Source organism: Parambassis ranga, chromosome 15, assembly GCF_900634625.1.
Source record: "Parambassis ranga chromosome 15, fParRan2.1, whole genome shotgun sequence".
In the NCBI taxonomy this organism is placed as follows: Eukaryota; Metazoa; Chordata; class Actinopteri; family Ambassidae; genus Parambassis; species Parambassis ranga.
In genome coordinates, this window is record NC_041035.1 from 8,372,683 (window position 1) to 8,388,328 (window position 15,646).

Consider the following 15,646-nt stretch of genomic DNA (forward strand, 5'->3'; position numbering starts at 1 on the left):
ACTTTCATAAATGTGTAGATGGTACAGGAATAGTAGTTGCCACACATTTTATTGTAAGATGTCCTCCTTCTGTGTTGTAGGTGTCTTCCCCCGCCAGTCTGTCTCTGAAGTTGGACAGTTCAGCTCTTCTTTTCCCTCACATCCCTGCCCTTTTCTATGTTCTACATCTGCTCTACCAGGAGCTGCAGCTGGATGAGCTCCAGATAGCGAGAGCCTCATCACTGGTCTGTCTGCTGCAACAACTGGCCAGGTAACCACCACTGTACATGTGTATGTGTTTGTGGGGTCTTTATGTTTCTATTTGTGGCTGGGGGGGGCTGGTGAATTTGACCCATATTAGCCGACTATTTGTTCATTTGTATAAATGTGTGTAAAGAAATGCTGTAACAGAACAGGATGTAGGTATTAAAATAGGATGGATTGACATGTAGGAATAAAAATAACTTGGGCTAATTTTCCAGCAAATACACCAGACTGTCACTATGAGAAGAGGTGGTGAGCACACCTTATTGTTTTCTGTGGAAGCTTGTGTTGTGTTCAAGGCTCTTTAGTGATGTGTACCGAGAAACAAACATTAACAGGTTGTCAAGTGACCGTTGTGATTAGTGACAATGACAGTAGCAGAATAGGTGGAGTGGGAGGGTGAAGCGCTCTTCAGGGTAATTGGCCTGTGGTGTTCGTATGTAGGTTGTTAAGTGTGGTGCAAATTTTTACACTCTTTACTGTCTTACCCAAATAAGCCTAAAAGGTTAATTGTATGATGAGTTATCTATGTGAGTTATGTGAATACATTTTTAATTTACCCCAAATGTGGAAAAAATTGCCATTTTTTAAAATTAAATGTAACATAGCTGGGTTTAAAAAATATTTAGCCTTAAGAAAAAGAGATTTGTGCAGATTTGTATATTTATGTAGTAGGGTTAGTAGTAACTAAACACTTATTATGTTTCAGTGTATCATACACATACACACAGCTGGAAATTTTCAGTTTGGGACTAAAAATCTATTGATTGTCTGATATTAATCTGAGTTGCCATGACTCATGGCTGTTACTACTCATTACTTTTTTCTTTGTGTTTAATTACTGCCCTAAAGAAGTGAAATGTCACAGATGAGACATTTGTGACTGTGCAGCCTTTTCTGAATTTCTTAATGACCTTCAGCAATTTAGTGTCCATCTGTGCAGAAATAAAGACTTGGATGTATTTGTGTTTGCAGAGATCTCCAGCTGGAAGAGTATGTGGATCTATACTGGAGAGATTACCCTTCTCTAGTTAGTAGCTTCACTGAGAGCTGCTTCATTGACCAGGGTGAGGGTCTTTTATTAATTAAATGAAATTCCTTTTGCAGTCACTTGGAGTCTTTTGAGAGTATTAAAAAAATATGTTTTTAAATAATGGTTATTTACTTTGTAAAATGGGCACCTGCATGGACAAATGCAAGTTGTTTCTGTTAATTCTTCCACATGTGCATGCTGGTATTGAACTTTTAGGCTGTCTGGCTGGTTAAAGATGAAATGATGTAAACACTCCTTCTCCTCTCTTGCCAGCTCTGATTGGTCAGATGCAGCGACCATCCTTCCTGAGGCCTGAGCCTCCCTGTGTGTTTAGCTGGCTCAGTAGCTGCCTGAGAGGGGAGAAAATCCCACCTTTCCCCTACCTGCCCGGCATCTGTCAGAGGACCAGGCTGCTAGTTCTGGTACAAGCAACAAATTCTTTGTATTTTTTTTAAGTATTGTCTTTGTTTCTATGTTATGCAGCCATAAAAGGCAACATCTTTCCTTGTTTTTTTTTTCAACTTTTGAGAAGGTACTGATCTGTTTCAGAAGAGGTTCTCTTTGTTTAAACTTTCAAATGAGTGTGTGTTTGTTTGTGTGTGTATGGGAGTATAGGGAGGGGAACAAACAGAGAGAGAGAGAGAGAGAGAGAGAGGGCAATGAGTTCAGCTAGTGCTTGAGTCAGATATTCTATTTGTGGATTATGTCTGTGATTCTTTTTCTGGATATGAAGAGCAATTATGCCATGGTATGGATAGAGAAATGTACATGTGCATGCAGTGCTGATGGATTTAACCTTCCTTTACAGGAAGGACACATGTCACTTTTCTAGCTGTCTTTGTCTGGAGAGATGCAGACATGTTAAAGAAACAGACTGATACATACAGTACATCTACTCTAACTTATGGCATTAATAGCCCTTAAATGCAGACAGGAAGTTCTGTCTGCTCAGTGACATAAGTAGAGTCAGGGGGCTACAGTTCATGCCTAACAAATCTCATTGTGTTCTTGGAGACTTGGTATTACAGATGTGTGCACACAAATTTAGCCTTTGTTTTGACTGTCATACAGTTTCTCATAGCACTGTACTGGTTCATGTTGTAAAGGGGTAATTTTGTTTGCCTGGATCTGGAGTAAGTAATACTATTATGTCTCTGTTTCACCTCTCTGATATTCTAAATGCCTATAGAGTTAATAATTTCTTAGTTTCAGTTTCAAATATAACTAAAAGTGAAAATATTAAAAAATAATTTAAAGAAAAAATATTACTCATTGTTGTAATTGGTTTCTAAAAGGTAGTACACTGTACAAATGATTCCTCTGTTTCTTTTTCCTCAGAGTTATGTTCTCTATATCATTGGAGATGAAAATGCTACTTCAACTGATGCATCAAAGTACCTGCTCAAGCTTTCGGCAGGTGTGTTTTTATCTTTCCACATCTGTTTATTCCTTTCCGGACTGTTTGTGCCTCTTTTTGTGTGTGTGCGCGTTTACTGACAACCGGCCATTATTACCTGCCAGTCCGACGGTTTCCTGCTTCAGGGCCCAGCGACACAAAAAGAAAGGCGAGTGACGCACATTTGTGTGTCACCTTATTTCCTCTGTTTCTGCTATGACAAAAACCCAATACAGCACAAAGGAGACAACAGTTCCTGCAGGTATTTGATCAGCTCTTTTCCCACCAACACAGAATTGGGCATTGACTTGGTGGGTGATGTGAGAGCATCCAGAGAGACTGTTTTTTTTGTCCTCTGCAGTATTTTGTTTTTTTTTTTTTAGTCACAAAACAAAACCAGACAACAAAAGCCATCCCACGTAAGCACTCATCAGGAGTGACCTGATCGTTTTAGTGCCTGTTCTTTTTGTTGACAAATGTTAACAGCCAATCAGTGCAGGTTTGAAAATGCTTTAATACAGTCAAGAGCTGCATAGTTTCCTTCAGAGTTTGTGCTAAGCATTATGAGCAGGATTTTAAGTCTCACAAATAAAAATGCAACTACCGTAAGTAAAACTGTTAACTGTCCATGTACTATAGGCCTTTCATAGGCCTTTCTTATGATTCAGTGTCTCTTTCTCATCTATTTTAGGCCAGAAGTCCTGTGCCAGTGAACTGCACTTCAGAAGGTAAAAAGTGGAAGGAACAAAATCTTTAGAATTAATTAAGTTCATAGGTTTTAAAGCTGTTAATGGTACTCCTGTACAGTGACAGTAAAACATGTAAAGCATGGAGCTATGCTTCGAACATTTTTCAGTGTTTCTATTTTTCATCAGGTAAAATAATGAATCATCTGTCTCACTTTTTTTCCTGTGTATTTATTTCCAGGCAGAGCAGTGTGAAGGTTCGGTTTTCTACTGAGAGTTTGGCTGAACAGCTTGTGGTCTGGCTCACCTCACAAGGTAAGAAAAAATACATTTTTTCCTGTATTTTTCTGCACAAAGGAAGATGTATTAGAGCCATATCCTCCTTTTTTGCACCACACTAGTTCACATTATTGCAAATTTACACATTCACACCTGTGAAGTAGAACCACAGTCTGTAAAGTCGCTTTCTCACAAACAGGGAAAGGGTTTAGGTCTGGGCTTTTGTCTTCTCAAGGTACCCAAACCTCAATATACAACATATGAAATGCGTAAAACTAATTTGCTAATGTTGCATTGTATAGTCGTTAAAAACTTGCCTTACCTGACACATTTCCTTTGTTAACAAGTGAAAAAGGAGTCTGTGGTGTGTGGACACAGCTTCTTGTGTAAACTGTAAACGACTCATTTTAGTCGTTTTACTGGTTTAGGTTTCACCCTGAAGGACCTGGAATCAGTTCCGTTTGGTGTAGCTTTGCCCATCAGAGAGGCCATCTATCGGTGCCGGGAGCAGCCATGTTCTGATTGGTCAGAGGAGGTCTGTCTGCTGATTGGTCGACAGGACCTGACCAAACAAGCTCACAAGATGACTCTGGCCAAAAGCAAAGCTGTAAGTGTGAAATAAATTAAAACTTTGAAAATCTGACAATTTTTTATTTTATCTTTCTTCCATGGAGCCAGTCAGATAACTGCAAAATTAAGCTCTATTTGTCCTTAAGTCAAATATAAAGATTATATCAAAATTCTTGAACAATTCCATACATGGATCTTTTCACATGAATCTTCTTTTCTCCCTGACCTTTAGCAGCCTTTATTCTAATAATAAATTATTCTGTATACATTTTTATAATTAGATTGAGGATGTAGTTGCCATTTTATCCCCCTCAAATCAAATTCCCCTTTGAAATTCATCTTTAAAACCCATAATTTTGTTAAATAAACCTCAGTTACTCAGCTTCAAAGTATAGGAATTCTACGTCATATGATTTGTCTGCTGTCACCGTGACTTTATGGTGATATGCGTGTAATTTGGATGCCTCTCCAGTCTGTAGGCTCAGGGCTGTCCTTGGAGCCTCCTACAACCACAGAAGCAGATGAGGAGGAAGATGGAATGTCAGACATTATTCAAGAGGTATAACAATCAATATTTACCTGGATTTACCATTTTAATTTTACATATTGTTTAAGCTTCTTCTAACCTAACCTGACTGCACGGGCATACCTAATAATGCTCTCTCCTCTCACCAGGTCACAGGACTGATCTGGAGCCAGGATCTGAGGGTTCAGGAAGTCAGGAGGCTTCTGCAGAGCTCAAGGCCTGTCCGGGTCAGTGTTGTCCAGCTACCAGAGGTTTCTGATCATGAGTACATTGAGGAGAAAGAGAACAAGTGAGTACATGTAGACCACAAAACAACAGTTTCAAAATCTATGTATGTGGTGTGGTCTGTGTCACAGTTTTAAAATGATTGGCCTTGATTTAGTATGTCTATGCATTTGCTAGGTTTTAATCTCCTGCTTTTGTCCTTGTCTTTGCATCTTGCTCAGACTCTTGCAGCTGTGCCAAAGGACCATGGCTCTTCCTGTTGGCAGAGGCCTCTTTACTCTTTTCTCTTATCAGCCTGTACCCACTGAGCCGTTACCCGTCCCAAAACTAAACCTCACAGGTAATGTGATGTTGCTGACATGTGAACCTTCTGGCCCTGATTATGTCTATTTCTTTGTGAGAAAATCAATATATTTTATGTTTTTCCACATTTCTACCCCAGGGCGTGCCCCTCCAAGGAACACAATGGTGGACCTGAACAGCGGGAATATTGATGTTCCCCCTAACATGACCAGCTGGCCCAGTTTCCATAATGGAGTGGCTGCTGGACTTAAAATTGCTCCTGCTTCACAGGTCAGCGTCAGAATAAAAATTAAAAAAATAGTTTTAATAAATGTATAAATGTTAAAATATATTTACCAAATTGACACAAAATGCAGCTTACTCTGCCGCACTAAACAAACTTTCCTTTTTTTTTCAAGGTGGACTCAGCTTGGATTGCCTACAACAAACCAAAGAGCCCTGAACTGGCCAATGAGTATGCAGGCTTTCTTATGGCTCTGGGACTCAATGGACACCTAACCAAACTGGCCACACTCAACATACACGACTACCTTACAAAGGTGCTCACATATCCACACAAAGACATACATGCATAGTAATACTGTCAAAGTATTTAGCAGCAAGAAGAAGGTGGACTTGAAATATCTGTTCTGTATAACCTTACAGGCATTGATATAATCTGAGCTAATCTGAGCAAAAATGTCAGAAAACAAACATGAACTAAGTTACAACTTATAAAAAGATACACCCATATACACATGCACGCCTTTCTCTAAATGAGTGTAATTGAGAGAACTCAACTTGCATCTGAGCCAGGCAACCTGTCATAACAAAACTCTGCCTTCTGAGAACTTTGAAATGAGACCATCCCACTTTCAGGTGAGAAAAACAACAGGATGCTGCAAGCCAAATCTTATTTTTGCTCAATGAGAAGGTCGGGGGTAGACAAAGAGAAGCCTCTGCATCACATCCTAACAGATTATCCACACCAAAGTTTAACTTCGATTCATTTTTGGTTTCCCTTTTTGATAAGGAGATTTCAAGCAGCAGCTGATAACAATCAAAGTCCTTTCCCACTGAGTCATTTCTGTAAATGAAATGTTATCATACAGATTTTAATGTGCCTTAAATTGAGAGAAAAATAATTTAATTATAAATGGATTCTTCCATATGATTTATTGTTTGTGTAATGTATATATATATATATATATATATATATATAATGATATGCTTTCAAAAACCATAATTCTTTAAATGATCCAGGAAGAGGATAAATCAGCATGTCAGTGTGCTGATTCTGAATTGTTAAGCAGACTGTACAGGCCTAACGTTATAGCATGTTAGGCTATTGCTTGTAAGTGAAAACTTCCAGTCTGAATAAAAAGCAACGTTCTTGTGCCTGACAGTGAAGCTTATTTGTAGCTGGTGGCTTTCAGTCTTTCTATTCTCGCTGAAAAAAATTACACTGAGATACATAGTTTCATCAGACTTTGCATGGTTGTGGTTTTAGATTCAGTGGTGGAGGTGTGTGTATGTTTCCCTCACCAACCAACGCATCCCAGTATGATCAACCTGTTTCTGCTGAAACAAAACTCTCCAACCATTACACTGGGAGTGGAATATGTAGCCTTCGCTAATATGTTTTCAGGGCTTATTGTCTGCATGTAAATCAAAGTCACTTCAAGAAAACGGTGGTATAAAACATGTACTGCAGGTGGTCTGTTTTTCTGATTGTTAAGCACACAGGCGTCTAATGAAAGCCGTCAGTCATGGAAAGCTCTTTTGAAAGGTGATTATGCTCATCAGATATAGGAGTCACTGTGGGAATCATTATTCTGCTGCTGCATGTGTTTCGTACACAGGAACATACGTGAATCATCGGCTGATGTAAACTGATTGACATTATACTCAAATTATTTGCTTTTTTTAAAATCCAGAAATATTTAACCTACACAATATGGAATATAAATCATTTAATTGTTTTTGTTATTTACACTGTTGTTTTTATTCTAAACAGTCTGTCTCTTCCTGTCTCTGTCAGGGCCATGAGATGACCAGCATCGGGCTCCTGCTGGGCGTGTCTTCTGCCAAATTAGGCACCATGGATGTGTCGATCACCCGCCTGCTTAGTATACACATTCCTGCTCTTCTTCCACCCACCTCCACTGAACTAGACGTACCACACAATGTTCAGGTGAACCAGCTATTATAAATATCTACAAAAATTGTAAAAATGCTACACAAATACACACAAATCACAATTTCCTGTTCTTTTTTTGTTTGCAGGTTGCTGCTGTTATTGGCATTGGACTGGTGTACCAGGGAACAGGACACAGACACAATGCAGAGGTCTTGCTGTCTGAGATAGGTGTGTGTTTGTGGGGCAGACTGATCACACAGTGAGGCATTTTCAAAAAAGACATTTATGTTTTGGCTTATCTATCCAATTTGAGTAAGATTGAAGCTAAATCCTGTTTTTCTAAATATCTATCTATCTTGATGGATAGATATGTGTACATTTATGTATATTATAGACATATATATGTACATATAACACAGCATATTTTTAACTCTTCAGTCACTTAGTAATTAGAATAAGTTGTCAGTATCAAATGTTTGCCCTGTTTTCTTCTGTCTTTGCTCTGTAAGGTGTCTTTTACTACCACGTTGATTGCATATCTGAACACTGATATAAAGACAACATAGAAGAAACATATCTCTGATCTCCACTGTGTTTCTAGAATTTGTCATATATAGATGGTAAAACTCATTTTGTTTGTGTGCCTCTAGGCCGGCCACCTGGACCAGAGATGGAGTACTGCACGGACAGAGAATCCTATTCGCTAGCTGCTGGACTCGCCCTGGGCATGGTCTGTCTGGGGGTAAGTCTCAGACAAAAAAAACACTATGTTAGTCAGACAAATTGTTCAGTAGTTCCTGGAATTCTGTAAACATGATATAAAGGTATTGTTAATTGTCATTCACTGTGACGCTAGTGATGTTTTGTATTCATGCCCACTGAGAAAGGGAAAAAAAAATTCTCAAGTTAACAATGATTTCATCTTTTTTTTTTTTTTCTTTGACCTTTTGGTTTCTTTCTTTCTTGTTTCATGTGCTTTTTTCTATGCATTGTGTTGTTGCATCTCTCCTATCATTCTTTACTCTCACCCTCTCTTTTCCCATTCATTCTCACATCTCTCACCTCCTGTGTGTCCTCCCTCCTGTTTTTCTACTTCCAGCATGGCAGCAACTTAATTGGGATGACAGACCTAAATGTGCCTGAGCAGTTGTATCAGTACATGGTTGGAGGCCACCGCAGAGCTCAGGCCGGGGCCAACCGGGAGAGACACAAATCCCCTAGCTACCAAATCAAGGTAGACTGGCAACAAAACCTTTTTTTAAATTATTTTTTCTAGTTTTTGTTAATTAATTGCCTAACTGTTGTTTCAGGAGGGTGACACTATAAATGTTGATGTGACATGTCCGGGGGCGACGCTGGCTCTTGCAATGATCTACCTCAAAACTAACAACAGGTGTGAAAATATCATGTTTTTCTGCCTATTATGTGCTCACAGTGAGATCACTACTGTCTGGATACTGTCAGTATTGTTGCACATTTATTTATACTATACAACACCAACAGTCATTCCACCATGACTTCTGTAACCCTGATGCTCACGTCCTTGATCTGATAAAGTGAGCTGCATTCAATTTAAAAAAAAGAAAAAAAAAAAAAAAAAATTCTGATCCATGTGAACGTTGAGCAGAGCATCATAACCTTATCTGATGAAGAGTTGTCACATTACACTACTCCTCTAGTTCCCATTGGTCAAGAGGTTCCTGTCTTTTTCAGGACTCATCTGAGGCTGGCTGTCTGTTGGTTGAGAGGGTGTTAAAGAAAGGTATTAACACCCCCTTTTTTCATCATGGTTCTGTCCACTAGGTCCATCGCTGATTGGCTCAAACCTCCAGACACTTGGTTCCTCCTGGACTTCATCAAGCCAGAGTTTCTGCTGCTCAGGGTTTGTGTGGCTGTTACTGTGTGTATGTGTGTAAGCCAGATCATTTCCCCACCTTTTCTTAATCTGGTATTCTTCTTCTTGCCTCTATATCTGCAGACTCTTGCTCGCTGTATTATCATGTGGGACGAAATCCTGCCTAACACAGAGTGGGTCAAGAGTAACATACCCCAGGTGAGAAATTTCACACACATACATACCCACAGCATTATTAAGAGGACATATTTGGAGCTCTGATGCCCCCCAATCCCCAACTTTAAAGTTAAAGTCAGTAACCTAGCCAATTTCAGTTGTTGATTATTTCAAGAAGGTACAAAGATTGTCTGCTGCAACCGGGGATAGTTTATATGAGCAAAAATAGCCTCACTGTATAAACAAGAAAAGTGGTACTTCCAAAGCAGACAGGTTATCTGAACTATTGCAGGAGTGAGACAGTAAACCGCAAACTGCTCCAGTTAGTCTGCTATGAAGGTTAAGACTTTAAGGCTGACCAAGATACAGATATACAAGTTCATAACACAATTAAACCATACACAAAATAACCCAAAATACAACTAATCATAGTCCACCTAAGCTGTTGGAATTTCTCTCACTATGTATTCATGTGTATCTTTAATATAATTACATTAAATTACATCTACATAGTTGATTGTTTTTTCATAATAGGAGACTTTTATGTTAAGTTTAAAATGCTTACTTTTGTATTTTTTTTCATCATCTATCTTTTGTTTGCAGATTATGAGGGGGACATTTGACCCTTCAGAGGACATTAACATGGAGACAATGACGTGAGTATTTGAACCTGAAATTAGAAATTCATTTTTCTACATGGTGAATATTTCCTACTGAGTGTTTAATTATGTTCTTTTGTCAGCCAAGCCCAAGACTACATCACAGCCGGTGCCTGTATGGCAGTGGGCTTACGTTTTGCAGGCTCTGCTAACTCCGATGCCTTTGACTGCCTGTACAAGTTTGCCAGGACCTTCATGAAGATTATGTCCTTTGCTGGAACAGCTGGTGTGGTAAGTGTTTTTTTTTGTCTTTGATAATTTTTTATAGTATATTTAATGATAAGGATTACTTACGTTTCATCTATCTGTCTCGCATTGGTCGTGATCTCCCTGCAGACGGGTTATTACAACATGCAGACTTGTCTATCTATGATCCTGCTGGCTATGTCCATGGTGATGGCTGGCACCGGGAACCTGAAGGTCCTTCAGCTCTGTCGCTTCTTTCACAAGAGAACTGGTGGCGAGATGAACTACGGCTTCCACATGGCTCATCACATGGCACTGGGTCTGCTTTTCCTGGGAGGGGGCAGGTGAAAGACACATTCTTATGCATTTCAGAATGCTATTAGTCTGTCTGTGGCACTCGACTCCAGTATTTCTTATTTGTTTCACCTGCAGGTGAATACAACTTGCTGCAATGAGTACTTATTGCAGCAAAACAGATCATTTTAAAACCTTTAAATTTATAACTGCAGCCTCTGTATAAGGCACCAAGCACTGAGGCTTGTGTTGCAAAATCCTCCATAGTTTGGCTTTTGGTTCATGATTGTTTGATGAGGACACTGAGGTTAATTATATTCTGCGTGTAAGGATGTCATCTGACACCTGAATTGCTGGATGTCAGCGATTGCGCACACAAAACAAAAACACTCCCATCACATTTGGGATTGCTGTTTCAGGGGTTAGCCACACAAATGCACACAAGTCTGTTTTTTGAGTAGTGTGTTATACATAATGAATGACATTGATACACACCCGAACCAGGTTCCTCAAACCACTGACCCTGGCCTGTGTATTTTCAAGAGAAACAACAGATCCAACTCTCTCATTACATGTTGCAAATGTCTCTCCACCTACAGCCATAATCAGATGGACCTTTTGATTTTATTCAGGTTACTCTTTATTTTAGACCAGCCAGCTGAAAGCCCACACGGCTGCAGGAATAGCAGGCTTGAATGTCATGCACCAACGTGTGCATATCATGAATGGGTTACTGTGGGTCTGTGAGGTTGTAGGTCAGACTGGAGAGCACAGTCATGCCATGTCATTGTCACATTTCCTATCATTCACTCTCCAGTCTGTCCGTATTGAATTGTTTTTCAATATTTTTTTTCTTCACATAGTTCACTGTTATCATTACATCACATTCATTCACTTATTCTCATTTATCTTCTCACGTCTATTTTCTCTTTAATTCTGGCGCTTGAGTTATGTTGGTTTTGGTCACCTTCAACTTTTTTTGTTTGCACAGTTAGTTTCTCTTCCCATTTGTTCAGTTTTTAGCAGCAACCTGAAGTGAAAGTCTAGTTTTTCCAATGAAGCCACACTTTCAAGCAGCACTGCCTAATGCATGCTGTATATCTGTAGCAGTTTGTACCGAAGACTGACTGGGTCCCTTTGTGGAGCTTGTAACATATTTTGTGTTTGCATGCTGAAGTATTACATTTTTTTCTCACGTTTTCCTGAAAAGTTTTAATGTTCTTTACAGACTGTTTTATCATGTGTTTGAATTGTAAACCCTTAAAAATAATGTAATTATACATGGCACAAACAGTCATTAAATAAAGAGCAAAATCCTTTACTTAGTTGACTTTTAAAAGTGCTCTCATAAGTAACCTCCCAGACCTAAGCAGCCCTTATTGTGTGACCCAATGTTGCTGTAATGACCCCATTGTCTAAGTACACACTCAACTGACAGCCATTATATTTAAGAGGCACGGTTGTGATGGTGTTAACTAGATTCCAACACACACCTGGGTTAACCTTGTTCATAAAAAATGTATAATTTAGAGTACACATTACAATGTCCCTTTTTTTATGTATTTATTTTATTGATTATATTGGCAGTTGTTGTGTCCATGCAAGGGGAAAAAAGATTTTTTACTATTTGTGTGATGCTTTCCCATGTTAGGTACACCCTGAGCACCTCCAATTCAGCCATCGCTGCTCTTCTGTGCGCGCTGTACCCTCACTTCCCTGCTCACAGCACTGACAACCGGTGAGATAAAACACACATGCCAGTTTTCCTTTTTAATTCCAAAAGTTTCTATGTCCAACTATGTCAAGATGGATAGAGTAGTAATAGTAGTCAGAGGGTTTGGTTAAACATAAAAAAATGTTATCAACAAAACCATGACATGGCTGATTATCTGTCTTTATATAACTTTACATTATATATGATATAATGAATATTTCTGCCCTGCTTATATACTGCTGCATTAAAACTGCTGTGTTTGCTGCCGCAGCTACCACCTGCAGGCCCTGCGGCATCTGGCTGTGCTGGCCGCAGAGCCTCGCCTGCTGGTTCCCGTGGATGTGGACTCCCTGAAGCCCTGCTATGCCCTGATGGAAGTCACCTACAAGGTCAGTACACATGGCACATACAGCCCCAGTCAGTAAATAAATGAGAAACTTTTCCTTGCTGATTTTGTCGTGTGTAGTGTGTAGTAACCCTCTCACCACAGGTTGACAATCCTTACTATTATCCTATGCTTTCCTCTTGTCACTATTCAGTTATAGAACACAATTAACCGTAATAAACATTAGGTGCCGGCCAGTGTGTATTTTTACTGCCCCCAACCACATGCTGAGTCTCGGCTGCAACTACTTGAGAAATTATCCTTCATTGTGCTTCATCTTGACAAACTGCTGCTACATGCAGGCTTGAATGTTCACATGCTAACAGAAATGTACAACTTGTATTGGTTTTGTTCATTTTGAGGCATTAGAAAAATGGGCCTTGCCACCAAACCTCCATGTTCTGCATTTCATCTGCTAGACTGCTTGTTCCAGTGTAATGTTTTTGTGTATGTTGTAATTCCAGGAGACGCAGTGGTATGAAGAGACAACTGTAGAATTGATGGCTCCCACCCTGCTTCCTGAGCTGCACCTTCTCAAACGGGTAAATGCAGACAGCATTCACTGTATTAGCAGCATGGATTCCTAATGCAAACCATCCAAGTTCCTGTCAGAGGAATGAAGCTGGTTAACCCATTAATCCCAATTATTTTCTGATGTGTAATTGCAGGTAAAAGTGAAGGGGCCTCGTTACTGGGAACTGACAGTGGACCTCAGCAAAGAAACACAGCATCTAAAGTGAGTGTAGATGGAACCAGAAAATGTATTTAAAACTTAGAGGTGAAGCAGCAGTCATGTAAAGGAAAATACTCAATGCGCAGTGTGACATTTTTCCTGTAGATTGATGACCAGAATCCAAAGGAAGGCAATTTCTGGTAATTGATTGGTTTCAATGATAATGTGTCTCCCTCAGGTCCATCCTGTCCAGAGATGGGGTGTTGTATGTGAAACTGCGGGCAGGCCAGCTACCCTACAAAGATGACCCCCAGGGATGGAAGAGCCTGCTGGCCACTACTGTCAACCACCGCAACTCTGGAGTCAGAGCCTTTAAGGTAAATACCAGAAGATATCCATTTCATCTTTTTACATTGGTGTGATTTCTAAGCCAAGGCTTTTAATATTATATATAGGCTGAGTGCATAGAATTGCAGATTAGACACAGTGTACGGAATCCTGAAAAAAATGTCTACGGCTTACCAGGGTTTTTATTACAATTTTAAATAAGAGATTTATGAAAATGTGTGTTGCCATTTTTTTATTCACCTGTTGTATTTGGCCTTACAACAGACATGTTGTGCAGTTTTTTTTGATCATTAAAATAATTTTATCTGGTCAAACCTGTTTCTTGAGGAAAAGAAATTCAAAACACACTGTGAAACTTTGAGTGTTTTACTTTTTATTTTATTTTTTTGTAACAACCTTAACTGGATTTGAAACAGACGAGTACATGAATGGAGTCGAGTGGAATTGAATTGACCTCCTCCCCAGTGAATGGTTGTATCCAGTCTTGACAGGTTGTCACTAAAGGTTCAGCAGGCAGCTGTGTGGCTGACAGACTATTACTGGTTTCCTGATGGCCTCAGCATACGCTGTCAATATACCTGCTGATCCAGAGGGGGGAAACACACATTATTTATTCCAGCTGTCCTCACTGTCCTTGCTGCCCCTTCTTCCTTTCTTTCTTTTTCTCCTGATTATATCTCTTGAATCTTTCCTTTGTTTCCACTCCTTCAAAAGTCTTTTGTATCCATACAAATATTTATACAAGTACCTTAGAATAACTTTGTGTTTTTTTTCTGCAGCCTGAAGCCATCTCTATGTTCACCTCTGAGCCTGCACTCATTTCCTTTGCCGAGTTCTTCTGCAAGGCATCTGAAGGAATGAAACACGTGAGTTTTTTTCCACAAATAGGCACCTAAACCAGGTTTGGACCTTACTGGGATCTTGTTTGATGTTGATGATGATGTTACTGCTATGGGTGGCCATGAAAGACTCCAACAATCGTGTTGTTTAATTTTCATCATTCAACCTGAATATGTTCCTAAATAACAGGTGACAGTGCACCTCTTAATACATTATAACCAGAAGTACCCTTGTGAGTGGTTTCCAGGTAGGGTTATTCCAGACAGAAAATATACTGGAGAGTTTGGTGAATTTTGTACCGGGGAACTAATGGGGGATTTTAAGCATAGCATATATGTAACACCATCACAGTTGGCACGGTTGGTTCAGCCTAGAGAGAAAACAAAAACACATTGAGTAACTTAACTGCAATTTTGTGTCAGTATGTCTTTCTGCTCTGCTGAAACACGGCTGCAATTTGTTTTCTCACAGACTGCAGGGAAAATACCCAGACAGGTCTGTCTTTACCTCAATCCAAGATAAACATATTTCCATGCACTCTGCATTCCTGCGAATACTGTGTATCCTGATTTAAGGAAAGTGTGTCCTTAAATTCTTAAATATAGTCACAGATCGGCGAAGAAGTGACTGCTTTGAATAACAAAGTAAACAAATTGTAGAAGGAAATGCAATAAACACAAAGATGAATTGAATGCCTCATCATTCAAATACTTTGAAAACACAGTGGAGATTACACAAGGTGTTTCCTGTACAGAAGATGCATCTTTCAGTAGTTTTGAGGCCCAGTATCACTGTTGAGATGGCTACAGGATGGTCAGGAGTTCACCACACCATTTTAGTTTATTAAAAAGATTCAAACTAGACTTATTAAAAAGACTCTAAAACAAGTGGACACTTGGAGATTCAGTGCTACAACATGACAAGATTTTCTCCACCTCAAGCAACTTGTGTAATTTTAAGTTTTAAAATAGTCATGAGCAATGCTCAATCTGCTTATTAAATACTTGACTCCTATTTTCTGACTAAAGGGCCTGCTTCACTATAGCATCAGGTTAATTGCTTAGGTTGTACAGATGTCACTGGTTTCAGTATGCACATAGAAATGGAATGGGAAAAATCATTTTGCAGCATAACAACCTGTAATTGAATTTAATAA

General features: G+C 39.3%; 1 protein-coding gene across 2 annotated transcripts in view; it reads left to right on the forward strand.

The window, feature by feature from the left end:
- The window catches only part of anapc1 (anaphase promoting complex subunit 1), a 32,244-nt gene that overhangs the window by 11,852 nt on the left and 4,746 nt on the right, over positions 1-15,646 (forward strand). For both annotated transcript variants that reach the window (XM_028423412.1, XM_028423413.1), the window contains exons 22-49: positions 81-250; positions 1,219-1,310; positions 1,550-1,698; positions 2,615-2,693; positions 3,364-3,400; positions 3,600-3,673; positions 4,066-4,244; positions 4,680-4,766; positions 4,883-5,022; positions 5,180-5,298; positions 5,401-5,531; positions 5,660-5,800; positions 7,282-7,434; positions 7,527-7,608; positions 8,031-8,122; positions 8,480-8,614; positions 8,691-8,773; positions 9,184-9,262; positions 9,359-9,433; positions 9,995-10,047; positions 10,134-10,281; positions 10,387-10,580; positions 12,182-12,268; positions 12,516-12,633; positions 13,094-13,171; positions 13,298-13,365; positions 13,541-13,679; positions 14,430-14,516. In XM_028423412.1, coding sequence (XP_028279213.1) covers positions 81-250; positions 1,219-1,310; positions 1,550-1,698; positions 2,615-2,693; positions 3,364-3,400; positions 3,600-3,673; positions 4,066-4,244; positions 4,680-4,766; positions 4,883-5,022; positions 5,180-5,298; positions 5,401-5,531; positions 5,660-5,800; positions 7,282-7,434; positions 7,527-7,608; positions 8,031-8,122; positions 8,480-8,614; positions 8,691-8,773; positions 9,184-9,262; positions 9,359-9,433; positions 9,995-10,047; positions 10,134-10,281; positions 10,387-10,580; positions 12,182-12,268; positions 12,516-12,633; positions 13,094-13,171; positions 13,298-13,365; positions 13,541-13,679; positions 14,430-14,516 — 3,069 coding nt within the window. The remainder of the gene's footprint in view (positions 1-80; positions 251-1,218; positions 1,311-1,549; positions 1,699-2,614; positions 2,694-3,363; positions 3,401-3,599; positions 3,674-4,065; positions 4,245-4,679; positions 4,767-4,882; positions 5,023-5,179; positions 5,299-5,400; positions 5,532-5,659; positions 5,801-7,281; positions 7,435-7,526; positions 7,609-8,030; positions 8,123-8,479; positions 8,615-8,690; positions 8,774-9,183; positions 9,263-9,358; positions 9,434-9,994; positions 10,048-10,133; positions 10,282-10,386; positions 10,581-12,181; positions 12,269-12,515; positions 12,634-13,093; positions 13,172-13,297; positions 13,366-13,540; positions 13,680-14,429; positions 14,517-15,646) is intronic.